Source organism: Blennius ocellaris (genome assembly GCF_963422515.1).
Source record: "Blennius ocellaris genome assembly, chromosome: 16".
NCBI classification, from domain to species: Eukaryota; Metazoa; Chordata; class Actinopteri; order Blenniiformes; family Blenniidae; genus Blennius; species Blennius ocellaris.
The window spans coordinates 11,954,329-11,967,759 of record NC_137665.1 but is presented as its reverse complement, the minus strand read 5'-3'; the positions used below and the strand labels follow the sequence as shown (position 1 = coordinate 11,967,759).

The following is a 13,431-nucleotide window of genomic DNA, read 5'->3' as shown; positions in this document are numbered from 1 at the left end:
GGGAGGGAGAAGGTGCGGAAGATGATGAGGGGAGACGAGCGATAAAGGCAGCCTATTGATAACTCAGAAGGGGAGGATCTTTTACATTTGTGCTCAAGGTTAGACGGAGATTTCGAGGGGCGCATTCTGAAAGGTGAAGCGGCTCGCAGTGACATATTAATCCTCCCAATAATGGGAAAACATTGATTCTCTTATTAGCATTTCACCCATATCATTAGATTATACTTTCTTTTTTTTCTTTTTTTATTGCGAAAATTATCAAAAGAACAAAGGAAATTCAAGGGTGATGCCAATAAAATACAAAGACAACTTCATCTAGGCGTCAGACAATGTTGTCTCACTTGACCTGACGCTATAAATGGAAACTCATCTTGGACATGAAAGGTTGAAGAGGAAGTTACAAAAAGTATTCTCAAAAGACGATCATACAATTAGACATGAATACTTTATTACAGTTCTACTATTGTGTGTGCTATATTGTCTCATCACATTGGGAGAGGAACGCCCTCTTGTGTTCAATAAGGAAAGGTGCATTAAACTGTTAAAATATCAGTTTTGGGGTACCTTTAACGAGTGACAATGAAAGCGATAAAACCGTGATGTACTAAAAAAAACAAAAAAAAACCCAATCCGTAGTATAAACCACAATAGAAAAACTAAATTGCTTCAAATATAAAACAATTGCATATTAATTGTAGTTTCTTCAGTACAAAACCAGATTTTCTCATTTGCATCTCTCCTATTTCCATCCACAGGCATATTACATCCAAACACACGAGAAGTAATGAGAAGAAAATCACGCATCAACCTCACTTGTCTGGTCTGAATAGAGAGCAGAATGGATGACAGATCACAACCCTCAACAAGATCAGGTCGTAATAAGATTACAGTCTCAAAAAGCATCCGGACTGAAATTTCCAAAGTCTTTCCAGTTTTCTTTTCTGTGTGTGTGAATTGGGAATGTCTAAACATTTTTTTATTTTTATCAAATAGGGACTGATTCTGTGTTTGTGCATGAACTATAAACCCATTTTCATAACCACAGGAATGTGACATTATTACAGTCTTGCACTGCATTCCAGTGCACTGTCTATGGATTTCATATTTCTTCATACAAAGAGTTGCTCTTCCTTTCCTGAGTGGCTGCGTCTCAGCTTCAGACCAGACAGGATCTTTTGTGCTGGTGAGGTGACACGGTGTACAACAGGAATCGTCTTTGGTGACTGACACAGGGAATGGTTCTGACCGGCACTCTGTCCCTTCGAGCTCAGACTCAGGCACTGTTCGGCTAAACATCTTGCCGCCGTCTCCTGAACAGGCTCCTCTGTTGTACCGGAAGTCATTGCTGCTACAGGTGCTGGAAATGTTGATTCCAGGCCCAGCATGTACTCCACGACCTCGCGGGGACTTGGCGGAATGTCTACTTTACCTTCTGCAACGTCGGTGTCTCCAAGAGGCTGAGGAGGGAAGTCAAAGTGGGTGCCTGAGTTATGGGAGAGTCTTTGTGTCCTTGGTTCTGGTGACGAGCTGCAGCTGCTGTCTGCACTTCCGGGCTGGGCCCTGACCGGGGCTACAACCTGTCTGGCTGTACGACTGGGGTTAGACAAGCGGGATCCTGTATTGTGATGGCGATGATACTTCACAGGCTGTCTGGTGAAGCGATAGTGTGGCTGATCTCCGAAATGAGACATTGGTTCGGCCGCTGACACACCCTGAGGATCACCCAATGCCCCTATCATAGCCAGGACTGGGGGAAAGAAGAGAAAGAACAAACACATAACTCACAAAGCTGTGCAATACAAACGTTCTGAGCTGTTTCTAATATTCTGCACTTTGATTGTTGTGTACTTATTATAATAGAAAGACGAGAAGAGAAAATCCAAGAAATATAGACAAGCAAAGCAAGCAAAGAAAAGTTGGCGCTTAAGAGCACATATTGTAGATATGTGGTACAAATTTACACCAAAACTCCATAGTAGCATAAAATTTTCTATACTTTAAATTACACCATCATCGGTAACCAAACAATCGGCAGAATCTTCTTTACTTAATACAGCCCCTATCAATAGGTACAAAACCCAATTCGGTCATCTATGCAGGAGTACATGGTGACAAAAGGAAATGTCATTTCTAAAAATAACTACAGGAAATGTGTGAGATGAAAAAGACTAAGACCCTTGTGGCATTTTGCATCTTCAGTATCTGGTGCTTAGAAAGACAAAGAGTACCTATAATCTGGAACTAACCACCTGTCTGGGAGAAATGAGGTAAACAACTTGGGAGGTGTATCTGTAATACCTACAAGACCTCCAAAAGGATTAATTAAAACATGTCCTCAAGTACAAGCTGACACAACAAGCTCTAACACATTACAGTGGCAATAGAAACTGAGTCAACATCTACATACTTCAGCATGGACACCTTACATGAAATCCAGCCTTTTGGGTTTTTTTTCTTTGTTTGTTTTTTTTTTTTTTTAAAGCAACAGTAACTTGTCTGGTACTGTATCTGGCCTACCTGCTCTTTCACTGGCCTCAGGGCTGAGCTGGTCCACTGCCTCATTGGATGAAGACTTGTCAGAAATATAACCTTCGCTTGAGTCTCTCTTGATTGACCGATTCTGTTGGAATGACACAAGTTGAAGGGTGGATTTCTGCAAGTGTTTACAGACCACATCTAACCCTCGAATACTAAAGCACCAAGACAGGGATTATCACCGAGACAATCGCCTCCTGAAATGTGTTGTCTGACAATATTTTAATTATAACCATTGAGAAATTGTATTCCTTAAGATGTCGGGCCATTTCCAGCCACCGCAAATACCTACAGACAGAAACACAAAGTGAAATCTCCTCACAGCAAAGCTTGGAAGGAGGTTAGAGAGAAGTGCATGCCAAGACAGCAGTAGAAATGCAGTAGCTGTCCATGTTGTTAATCCTCCTGGTGTAACACCAGGTTAATATGTTGGGTGTTAAGGCTCTTTAAACTACACGTAAGTTTGATCTCCCTCTGCCCAGTGAGAAAGCAAAGAAGCTGTAACAGATTATTTTTTTAAAAAGAAAAGTATTAAAGTAGCTGTGTATTAAAGTAGGCTGCTACTGTTATCATTATAAGTCAAGGAGAGCCTTGACTACGGCTGGATGTCAGTGAAGTACTTACTTCAACTGAGTGTGGCCTTTCTTTGGTGGGGGTTTCATGTTCCGAGTCACCATAAACTACCTCGTCCAGGGCGCAGGAAGCTCTGGGTGGCGTGTCTGGAAGGGGTGCCGTGGGTGGGGTGGTACTGGGTCTCTGCTGCAGGCCGAACACCTTGTCGTGGTGTGTGACGAAAAACTCAACAAGGGCAGCCTGATAGCCTGTCTCCAACAAGGCAACCATTGACATATCCGTAGACACGACAGGGCGCAGTAGTGTTGGCCCAAACACTATACCTAAATTGCAAGGGGACATCTTGTTCTCGTTGTTCTCCGCAACCCTGTGGAGACAACCATCAGAACATTTCATTTCAAGAAATGCTGAGGCAATGTTTCATAGGGGACTAAATGTAATCTACAAAAAAACCCGAAAAGAAATAAAGTTACTGGTAACTAGACAGGTGGGTAACTCAGACTCAGGCTCACTTTTGAAGGTGAGAGATCACGTGCTGCAATGTGCTGTAGCAGTGTGAGGGAAGTTTTTGTAGTAGCTTTTGGAGGCTGCAAACGACTTCCATTGTCTCATTAGTGTTTGCCAATGAGTCCCTCTCACTCAGGAGCTGAATGTACTTTCCCACTGCGATGAAATCATTGTACAGCTCAAAGGTTAATAAGGGCTCCGGAAGCTGAAAGAGATATTGCAGAGATTAGTCAGTGACATGGGAGAAAAGAGGCACTACTAATGAGGAGCGTATTTCCGACAGAAAAAGACCAATATGTAGCCCAGTAATAAGCATTGTGTTGATGTGACACTCATAAAGCGAAAAGAAAAAGAAAAGAAACATTGATTGGATGGATGCCTACAAAAAGCAATATATTTCTCACTTTGACATCAGCATTGTATACAAGACCTTTAACACTAAACCTAAGCATAATTGTTGACGTTAATCTTTTTCTTTTTTTTTGTTTGTAGCAATGACTCCTTTACCTCCTTGAAGAAATGTTTAAGTATCGAGGTGATGTCATGCGGTGAATGGTCAGAGAGGTCCACCTGCTCCTTTTGCATCTCAAAAGCCTGACAGAGCTTCTGAATTCGAGGCTTGGACCCACTCACACGATACACCCCCTTAAAAAGCAGAGGCAGAGCACTGCTTATTAGGCCACACTTCATACCGACAGCGCGATCATCGTCAGCGAGATGGTCGACTGTACCTGCAATGAAAGGGCACGGCTCTCAATCTCAGACGTACACCGCAGCACCACAAAAGGAACCTCGTTTTGCCCAAAATGCGAGAGCAGAGAGAGATCCACTCCAAACACTGCACCCTTCCTGTGCTCACACTCCAGCTGACACACCTCCATACACTTTCTGTGCAAAGCCAAACCGCACTGGATTGTGCGACAAGACAGGAACAAAATACATGGACAAAAATCAGAGACCATTCATGCAGTGTATTCAGAATATTCGAGTTGTTCCTTGGTTCTTATTTGTGTCGCCCACCTCCTCACATTCAACCCCACTGACAACAATGTAGTTGTCACACTGCTTGCATTTTCCCATCTTGCTTTTCATTTTCTTGAGGCGATGTGTCAGTGCAGCTCTGGAGTATGAGCGCACTTTTGGCTGGCCATCAATGCACTCTGCAAGGTTAGTAGGAGAAATGGGGAGGTTGGGTAACATGTATTCTGCTTACAGGACGACGTGGTAAAAAAAAACAAAAAGAAAAAAAAAAGAAGAAGCTACAAACCTGACTCTGACGGCACGTCGCGTTCGTCCAAGTCATCTGATGACACTGTCAAAGTGGATGCGGTCTTGGGGAGCCGGCGACTCGTGTGGGCTTTAGTTAAGCATTGACATAAAGCAGAATGAAAGTAAAGGAGACATTAAAGAAATGAAATGCACGCAAATGGAAGAATAACACAAAACAAATGCGAGCGTGCGCTTACCAGGGCTTGACAGAGACTCCAAGCTGCCTCCAACACTCTCACAGTCACTGTACCCTATTTTCCCTAAAGTGTATAAAAAAAATTTTTTATGCAATTAAAGGGAGATGTTTGTTTGTTTGTTATTATTGTCATGAAGTAATTATGTGGAATCCTTACTGCCGTCGCCGGGCCGTCTTAGCTGACTCTCATTTGTAAAGAGTGAAGAGTCCAGCGGAGAGCTGAGACCTCCACTGGTTTTCCTTTTGCTGACGTGTCGATTAAAACACAGTACAGATAGCAATAGTGCACACACATTGTAATATTGTATGTGTCCAATGACAAATACATAAACTCTTCCATTTTATAAACCAGCTATTTTCCAGTTTGCCTCACCCTTTTCCCTGAGGAATATACTCCTGGAAGGTGAAGGTTTGGAAAGGCTGATCCGGCCGCCGCCTGCTGAGGACATATAGCAGATAGGGCTCGCCGGGCTCAAGTGATCTGCACGTCAACTCCAGGTTGTGATAGCCGAGAGGAACTGACTCCGTCTGCTGCCGCTGGTAGTAAAACATGTTGACTGTGGCCTGACGCAGAGGAAACATGTAATGTGGAGAGCGAGCAGTGATTTGATCAACTAATTGTTAGTTGTGTGACATGATGACGGAGGATGACTCCGCTCAGTGATCTTGTTTTCGTACCCTGTCATTAATGTGGTGAAACATTGCTGTCAACAATTGACCCAACTACAACAAAGCAAACCAAACCAATGACTGGTTAAGTTGAACTTCATATGGCACTATAATTTCTCATTCAAAAAGAGAGTGGATTAGAGATAAATGTAGAATAGAGTTGCTGTTACAAGAAATGTATGAATTGCCTCAAAACAACTGGGTTGATAGTAGAACACAACTGAGACACATGTACATGAAGGTGGGTGTGTGGTCTTCACTGATTTCACACTCACCTCCTTCAGCACAGTGTCCCCCTGACAGATGAGTTTCCGAATGTGAGAAATAATTCTTTCTTTGACCTTCACCAACTCCTCTTGGTGGATCTTTGCATCGCTGACGCACTGTTTGTACATCAGCTCTGCCTCCAGGACCTGCGGAAGACAGTGTGATGACTGTGCTTTGTGCCGCACCAGAACTGTATAACAGACTAATTTCTGCTGTTATTATCAGCGCAGTAGAACAATGGGATTTTTACTTTTGACTGGGCTTCATCCTTGGACTTTCTCCTCTTATCGAGGGTTTTAATTCCAGTCGTTTCCTCCACCGCTTTAGCAGAGATGGCTTTCGCCTTTTCCAGCTCTTCACAACGCTGGAAGTATTGTTGCTTGGCTTTTTTAAGAGCGATCACCGCTTCATTCTGATAACACACAGGAGTGATACAAACAGAATATTACTGTGTATTACTCAAACATTTTGAATAACACTGTAGCATTTAGAGAAATGTGACATTTACATCATCAGCAAGCGATACATACTATATGTATTCAAATTGCACAATATATCTTTGTTAGTGTATGCAGAAAAAAATGCTCAATAATAATTTAATTTGACATAAAATACATAGGTGCCAGCAATGTCAGTGAAAGTACAAATTAACCCAACCTCACTTTGGCTGACACAATTGCTGATTTCACTCACCATCCTTCTTTGTTCTCTTGCCCATTGCTCTTTAAACTCTCTGCGCCACTTATCGATCTCATTCCTTTTGGCAGCCAAAGCCTTTGGAAATAGAGATACCTGATTAGGCACATCCTCAACTAAGACACAGGCACAGTTGACATTTTTTCGGTTCGTATGAACATCATACCTGATGACAGCGGTTTTGCAGCAGTTCAGACGTCTTTCGAGAGGTCACACTGTTTTTGATGTCTTGCTCTAAAGCCATGGTATAGATGTACTGCAGTGGCATCATCTCCTACAGAAAAACAAACCTCATCTGGTACTTATAGCTACAGTAAATTACTAGAAACTATTATGCAGAAATCCGTTTCAGGGACACTGAATTTTAACCGCCCATTAAAATTGTTGCCAATCCAAAATATAACGGTGTACCTGCTGTGTCACGTTGGGCCTGGCCCCCTCCGCTGTCTTCATCACATTTTTAGCAAACTCTTGTTCTGTGAACACATTGAAATATGTACATGAAGGAAAAACATTTTCTGTATTGTTTTTAATTCACAATATCAGTACATCAAAAGTGAAAGAAATTCCACCGTGTATTTAAATTTGACTGGTAACTCTAAATGTGTGTGTGTGTGTGTGTGTGTGTGTGCGTGTGTGTGTGTGTGTGTGTGTGCGTGCGTGCGTGCGTGTGTGTGTGTGAGTCATCGATCCCAACACTCTATGACTTTTAGTTGGATAAAACACTAAACAACCTTTCCGTATGAATAAATATTGGGCTCATCTCCCGTAACCTCACTAAAATAGTGATTATTGCTATTTTGATGAGTGTTCCTCGTTTGATGTGAGGGGCCATAGATCGGTCCAACTGGTGATATCAGCTGGATTTGAAATAGATCGACGCTTAATTTGTCACGTGTCTGTTTTGATCATTCTAGTCCCTTTTGCTAAAAAAAAAAAATCATTTTCTCAAAAGATCTTCTGTGTGCTTTGTGCATCTGACGAAGGATCACTGCAGGAGTAGACGACACTGCGCGTAATGCTGAGACTAAAAGCTGTGAAATGAGTGTGTAGGCTCTATATGCTCAGTGCAGGTGCAACGGGTTGCAAGAGCGTTCACTCGCAAATCATTCACTTTTCTCCTGCTTCGAGAACTCAAAGTGTGTAATGGGTGTGTAATGAGCAGTTAGGGGGTTGAGCACCACCGAGTGTTACTCATCAGTTGCTACTCCTGACACAAAGCTCAAGAGACACGACTGTTGCTCTGTATTTTGTTTGCCACCAGGAGACTCGCATGTTAACATCCCTGTCTGGACATTAGGCACCTGTGTAATCAAATTGAATGCAAGTGTAATCACTGTCTATGTACTCTTAAGACACCTCATCTCCTCTATTGCCCTCTTCTCGCCAGCTAATCTGCCCTCTAATCCTTTCTCTGTGTGTGTGTGTGTGTGTGTGTGTGTGCCGGGTGTTGTTCACTAAAGTACTGCACATCCTGGTTAATAAAGGTATGTAATGAATGTTTTCTGCTCCATCATCAGGATTTAAGGTTTTATTTTTTTTTACGATGAAACATCTACTCGTACACTAAATGTTCCTCTGTGGGGATTCACAACATTTAGAAACCAAAATCTTTCAGTGATTTAGTGACAGTGGTTTTTACCTTTTTTAAGCAATGAAACTATTCCTTCTTTTGACTGCAGTTTGAATTCAATACGCCACTCCATTAAACACACAATAATTTGCACCTACAATTTTCTTTGTTCAGTTTAATTTGCACTTACCCAGGCTAATTCTCTTCTCCATCCAGGCGAGGAGGTCTTTGGCATAACGACACCACATCTTGGCATACTGCAGTGCTGTCTCCACTCCGCCCTCACAGCGACAGAGGGCCAGGTCTGCTTCCTGGGCTGTGAGGGAGTACATCAGCATCACTGTTGGCTCTGTACTTTTGGAGCTGTACACAAGGATCACTGTGTCCACTACAGCCTGTCTGTCCTGAAAGATTGCAGTCTTAATGAAATGCCCGTATCTAATTTGGAACGACAACCCTCAAGCTCCCAGACTTTAGAGAACAAAAGCAAAATACTGGAGGAAAAAAAAGCAAATAATATAAAAAAAAAAAAAGATGTACACAAACCCAAAACAGGAAAAAACGTTTGCATATGAAAAGTCATTTGGAGCTCCTCAGATAAAGATCCTGTTGGTTATAGAAGGTCTCAGCAAGATGAATAAATGCCATTCGGTGGAGGGGGGGGGGAGGTGTAAATTAGTCCTCGGCCTCCGCCGTCACGCAGCCGAGGTTGGATGTGGAGTGAGAAGCATTACTATAGACCAAAGACAAACAGCTTGAGCTGGACAACTTCCCTCATCTCCCCTCTTCCTCTCCCTGCCTGGCTCCTCCCTCCCACACCTGTTCACTTCCACTGAGCTCCAGAGAGACAAGCAGGGCTGCGAGAGCAAAGAGCAACACCGCTAAGCGCTCCTGGGCAGTACAAAACGCAAACGTGTCACAACTGCACAGTGTTCATATGACAACCACTCTTCTTCCTCTGTGACTCAGTGAAACACAGTGAAGGATGTGTGTCACATGGTCTCTCATATGCTCCCAACACAAATATCTTTTGTTGTATTTTCCTCCTTCGCACTTACTAATAGACGTCATCATTATCTGCCACGTAGGGAAACGGTAGAGCAAAGATACATTGAAAAGACTATGACTTCTTGTGAAAGCCCACAGGGCAGTGTTTTAAATAGGCAAGCACGCACTGCATAAGAGTGCAGCGACTTCTCTCTCAAGTTCCTCACTTCAGTCACGCAGATTTTATACTCTGTTATTTTAACAGAGACGCCAAAACTCGCCGGGGCGGTGGGGAAAAAGAACATCCAACTCAAGTGAAATATATCTCTTTGTCTTCAAGCCAAGTCCAAATAAAACACAGAGCAGGCACATTCCAGGGACATTCCTGATTTGTGGCAATGTTGGGTGACCTCTCTTAGCCTTTTCTCTTTCTCTCCGTTTTGGGTTTGGGATCGCTGTGAGCACTCAGCAAAATTAGCTTCCATGCAGATTGTGTCCTCCTCCATTTAGTTTGGGGATTATCCCGGTCAGGTCCAGATTGCAGAGGGACAGGCTATTAGAGGAGCATGGAGCAAGGCTGACCTCCTGGTGTGTGTCCCGCTGAGTGGGGTAAACAGAGCGGGGGAAATGAAAGAGCTTCTGTACAGGAATCTAGTACTTCCTTATTCCTTCTAATGTAGCTTTTTATATTTTGAAGTGGCGAGTTCTTTGTAATTACTCACATCTTGCATGCCGTGACCTGCACATTTAGTCAGGAGTACTTGGCAGCAGACAACTAATAAATGCAGTCGGTTTCCTCGCCTCATCTGTATTTACACTCATAAATCAGCCTGTGTACTAACTTTGATATATCGTCTTCCTTTAGACCACTTGCGCCTAACATAAAAACCACGAGCAGCTGTCTCCTACTTAAATCCCCATCCCCTTATCCTAATCTTGTTACAGCAAGGCAGTTAAAACTCACAGTGAATTATAAGAAAATAACTAAGGATTGAAGAAAATGTACAATTACGTGTTATCGACCACAAATCCTCAATGATCTGGGATCACAGACGTCATTAACAGGGGGGAGTTAATGTTAAGGTAAGCAGATGATTAAACCATGTATTAACCAGTACAATTAATCCAATAGGTGGATCCCTTGCACAAGGATTCACAGTTTATATCAGCTAGAGATGCCACAACAGAGAGCAAACACACATTGACATGGTGTTTTTGGGGTTCTTGCTCGTTCTCTTGTCAGTCACACAAGTAATACCTGGTTGGTATCCGTCACCTTCGCTGGCTTCAGCCTGTGTTGGTGGACACAATGCATCTTCACTCTGTTGAAGAAACCAACCCTTCATCAATCCCCTCAAAAACACGTTTGGAGGTTTTTTTTTGTGTGTGAATCCAAAATGTGTCAAACAGCTAAAATAATTAACAAGATAAATTAGAAGCATGAAACTGTTGTATTCTTGTTAAAGCATTTATCCCTTACAGACGCATTCTGTTGCTCTGTGTGCTCCCCGCTGTCTGCAGAGATGGATTCAGAGTCATTATCAGCCAGCAGATCCTCCCCTGCACTGAATACAGAAGTTATGTAATAAAAGAGAAACTTGAAATTAAATGGCGACACCTACAAAGTCTATGAAAGCATTTATTGAGAAACATGGTGGATAGAAACTTTAAATGTAATAAATGGGCTTGCTGAATAAGCCATTAATATGTTTTTTTTATTTTTTTTATGAAGCATATCTAACAAATGAAGGTAAAACCGAAGAATAGGTATGCCAAATCAGCCAGATTCACTGTGAAATTATGACAATGAGCATATTTATCTGAACAATTTCTTCCTGTACTGTTTGCCATTTGGAGAATCGCAGTGTTTTTCTGCCACTGTGTTGAGATGGAGGAGGAGAAGCAGAGTGGTGCAGCAGACAGGAGCAACACGTGGTAGCACCATTTATGAATGTGTAATACTTACGAAGAGATCAACGATAAATCAAGATTATCAAAGTCTCTGAGGATCTCACTGTAGCGCTTCGTTTCAGATCTATGACGATCCTTTATCACTCCTAAAATGAGAAATAGATGCACAGATTAAAAAACATATGCTCCTTTTGTGGCCCACATGAGGCACCTGATATGGGATCCTCACTGTCAATTATAGACTCGACAATAGGTGATTGCATTTATTCAAGGCAAATAGACCTCAAGGACAAACCTGTATTTATGTATTTTAAACTGACTGTACAAAATGAATAAAATAGAGATAACTGATAGATGCACATAAAGAGTAGTCGATGACATGAATCAATTGTTCACAATTTTCTCAAGTAAATAGTTCTGATAATATAACTGAACTTGCAAAGCAGAAACAGCATTTTAGCAGTGAAACCTCACGCATTTGTCCTCCTGCTGTAACTGCTGTTCTGAAAGGTTGATGAATTATCATTCACAACAGATGTGACAAAACAAGTCGCCTCCATTTTGGTCAACCACATCCTGCTTGCAATTTGTGTCACATCCCATAATGAGCACAGAGTCCCTGTTTTTCACACCGTCAGTGTTTCGGTGCTCGAATGAGAACTAAGAAACAACGTTTCAGCACAATCGGATCAGCTTTTCACACCCAAACTGCACTTATACGCTGGGGCAGTTTCAGCTTGTAGTTTAGCTGCAGTGTTGTGACGGCGGCGAGGGTTTTTATAATTCATGACTTTGAGTCACACTGTGAAGACTTCCTGAACAGGAACTTGAAAGCGTCCAGAGAAGATTTCTAATAATCATGTAAAACCTCACAATCTGGTGCTCTGGTCTCAAAATATACAATATAAGGGTTTTGTTTTTTTAACTCTCTTGAAACAAAAAAAAATTACAATTTCCTGTTGAATAAAACTATCATATATGCCACACAAAACTAACGGAACAAGACTGCACTAAACTGAAGAAACAGTGAACGAACTTCATTATCATTCTTTTGATTGGGTGCTTGACACAGCATCTGCTCTGCAAGTACATCCACAAAGATTATTCATCAGAATAATAATCTTGCACACACACACACCAACATGTTCATCAAACTTTCAATTAACATCTACCAAAAAAAAAAAAAAAAAAGAGTCTATTTGAAGAATTGTGAGTTCAAGGGAATGCCTCATCACTCTGAGTGAAAGTATTTCATTGACTGTGCTCACCTGGGGCTGGAGAAGAAACTTTGCTTTCCACTTGGTCTGATTCCATTTTCTTCACTGAGCTCACAAACTACCAGCAGCACTCACATGTCATCTGTCATACCACGGTACACAACCAGGAAGGAAGGAAATCTGCACTGTGGTAGACACACACTCTGATGAGAAATTATAAATGCGAGTTGGGTCTGAGTTTGTAGCCGTTAAAGCTCTCAAAAATGATCTTCCTCTGGTTGAGTGGAGGTTGACCAATGTTTTCACCATGGGGGGAAGAGGAAGTGTTTCTTAGTGCCATTATAGGCCACACCTACGCTGCCTCATCGTATACTGTATAGTGAGAAGGCGCCACAATGCTGCATGTGTTTTCCAGTAGAAACCAGGGATTCTAATCTCTGTCACAAGTGGTTAGAAGTGGTTTTTAATTTGGACATGCATCGTAGAATGCAAGCTGACACCGCTTCAACGCGTCAGATGAAAAAAACATATATTTGGAGTTCGTTTTTTTAACCAAATAAGCATGTAAGGTCATTAAGAAATTTTGGTTTAACTAGATCATCCTGAGACTTCATTCAACGAAAGAAACATTGTGTTGGTTGAGTGGCAACTAAAAACATCTGAGGACAAGATATCAAGATAAATAGTTTAACATTTTCCGGAATGTCCACACAATGCTCACAGTTCACATCATAATATATTAATTGCTCATTGACTGCTGAATTCAGATGCCATGAATTATTTCAGCAAAAGCTGGAAAAACCGAGAAGCGATTCGCTGGCGAGTGATCACAAAATTGACGTTTTAAAAATAAAATATTTTATTTTTGTTGGCATGACACATCACAAATATATTTTTTGCAGAACATATGAATGGTACCTATCAATATTTCATAGTTCTTTGTGATATCCAGCGCGGTGACAGTGAAACTACGACAGATTAAATAATCTACAAGAACTGACATTAATGAGACTTGACACTTGATCTTGTGA

At 41.8% G+C, this 13,431-nt stretch overlaps 1 protein-coding gene across 1 annotated transcript; it reads right to left on the bottom strand.

The window, feature by feature from the left end:
- Nucleotides 1-377: 377 nt before the first annotated feature.
- On the bottom strand, nucleotides 378-12,497 carry gmip (GEM interacting protein; the record flags this gene model as incomplete). Its single annotated transcript, XM_080511960.1, has 21 exons — nucleotides 378-1,747; nucleotides 2,518-2,620; nucleotides 3,160-3,475; nucleotides 3,621-3,820; nucleotides 4,123-4,260; nucleotides 4,347-4,523; nucleotides 4,636-4,775; nucleotides 4,883-4,972; nucleotides 5,082-5,144; nucleotides 5,238-5,326; nucleotides 5,454-5,644; nucleotides 6,025-6,162; nucleotides 6,267-6,428; nucleotides 6,710-6,790; nucleotides 6,879-6,986; nucleotides 7,124-7,188; nucleotides 8,476-8,601; nucleotides 10,531-10,594; nucleotides 10,753-10,837; nucleotides 11,239-11,329; nucleotides 12,452-12,497. 21 exons carry the CDS (start codon nucleotides 12,495-12,497, stop codon nucleotides 1,110-1,112), a joined length of 3,111 nt encoding a protein of 1,036 aa, XP_080368086.1. The 3' UTR covers nucleotides 378-1,109.
- Nucleotides 12,498-13,431: the final 934 nt, after the last annotated feature.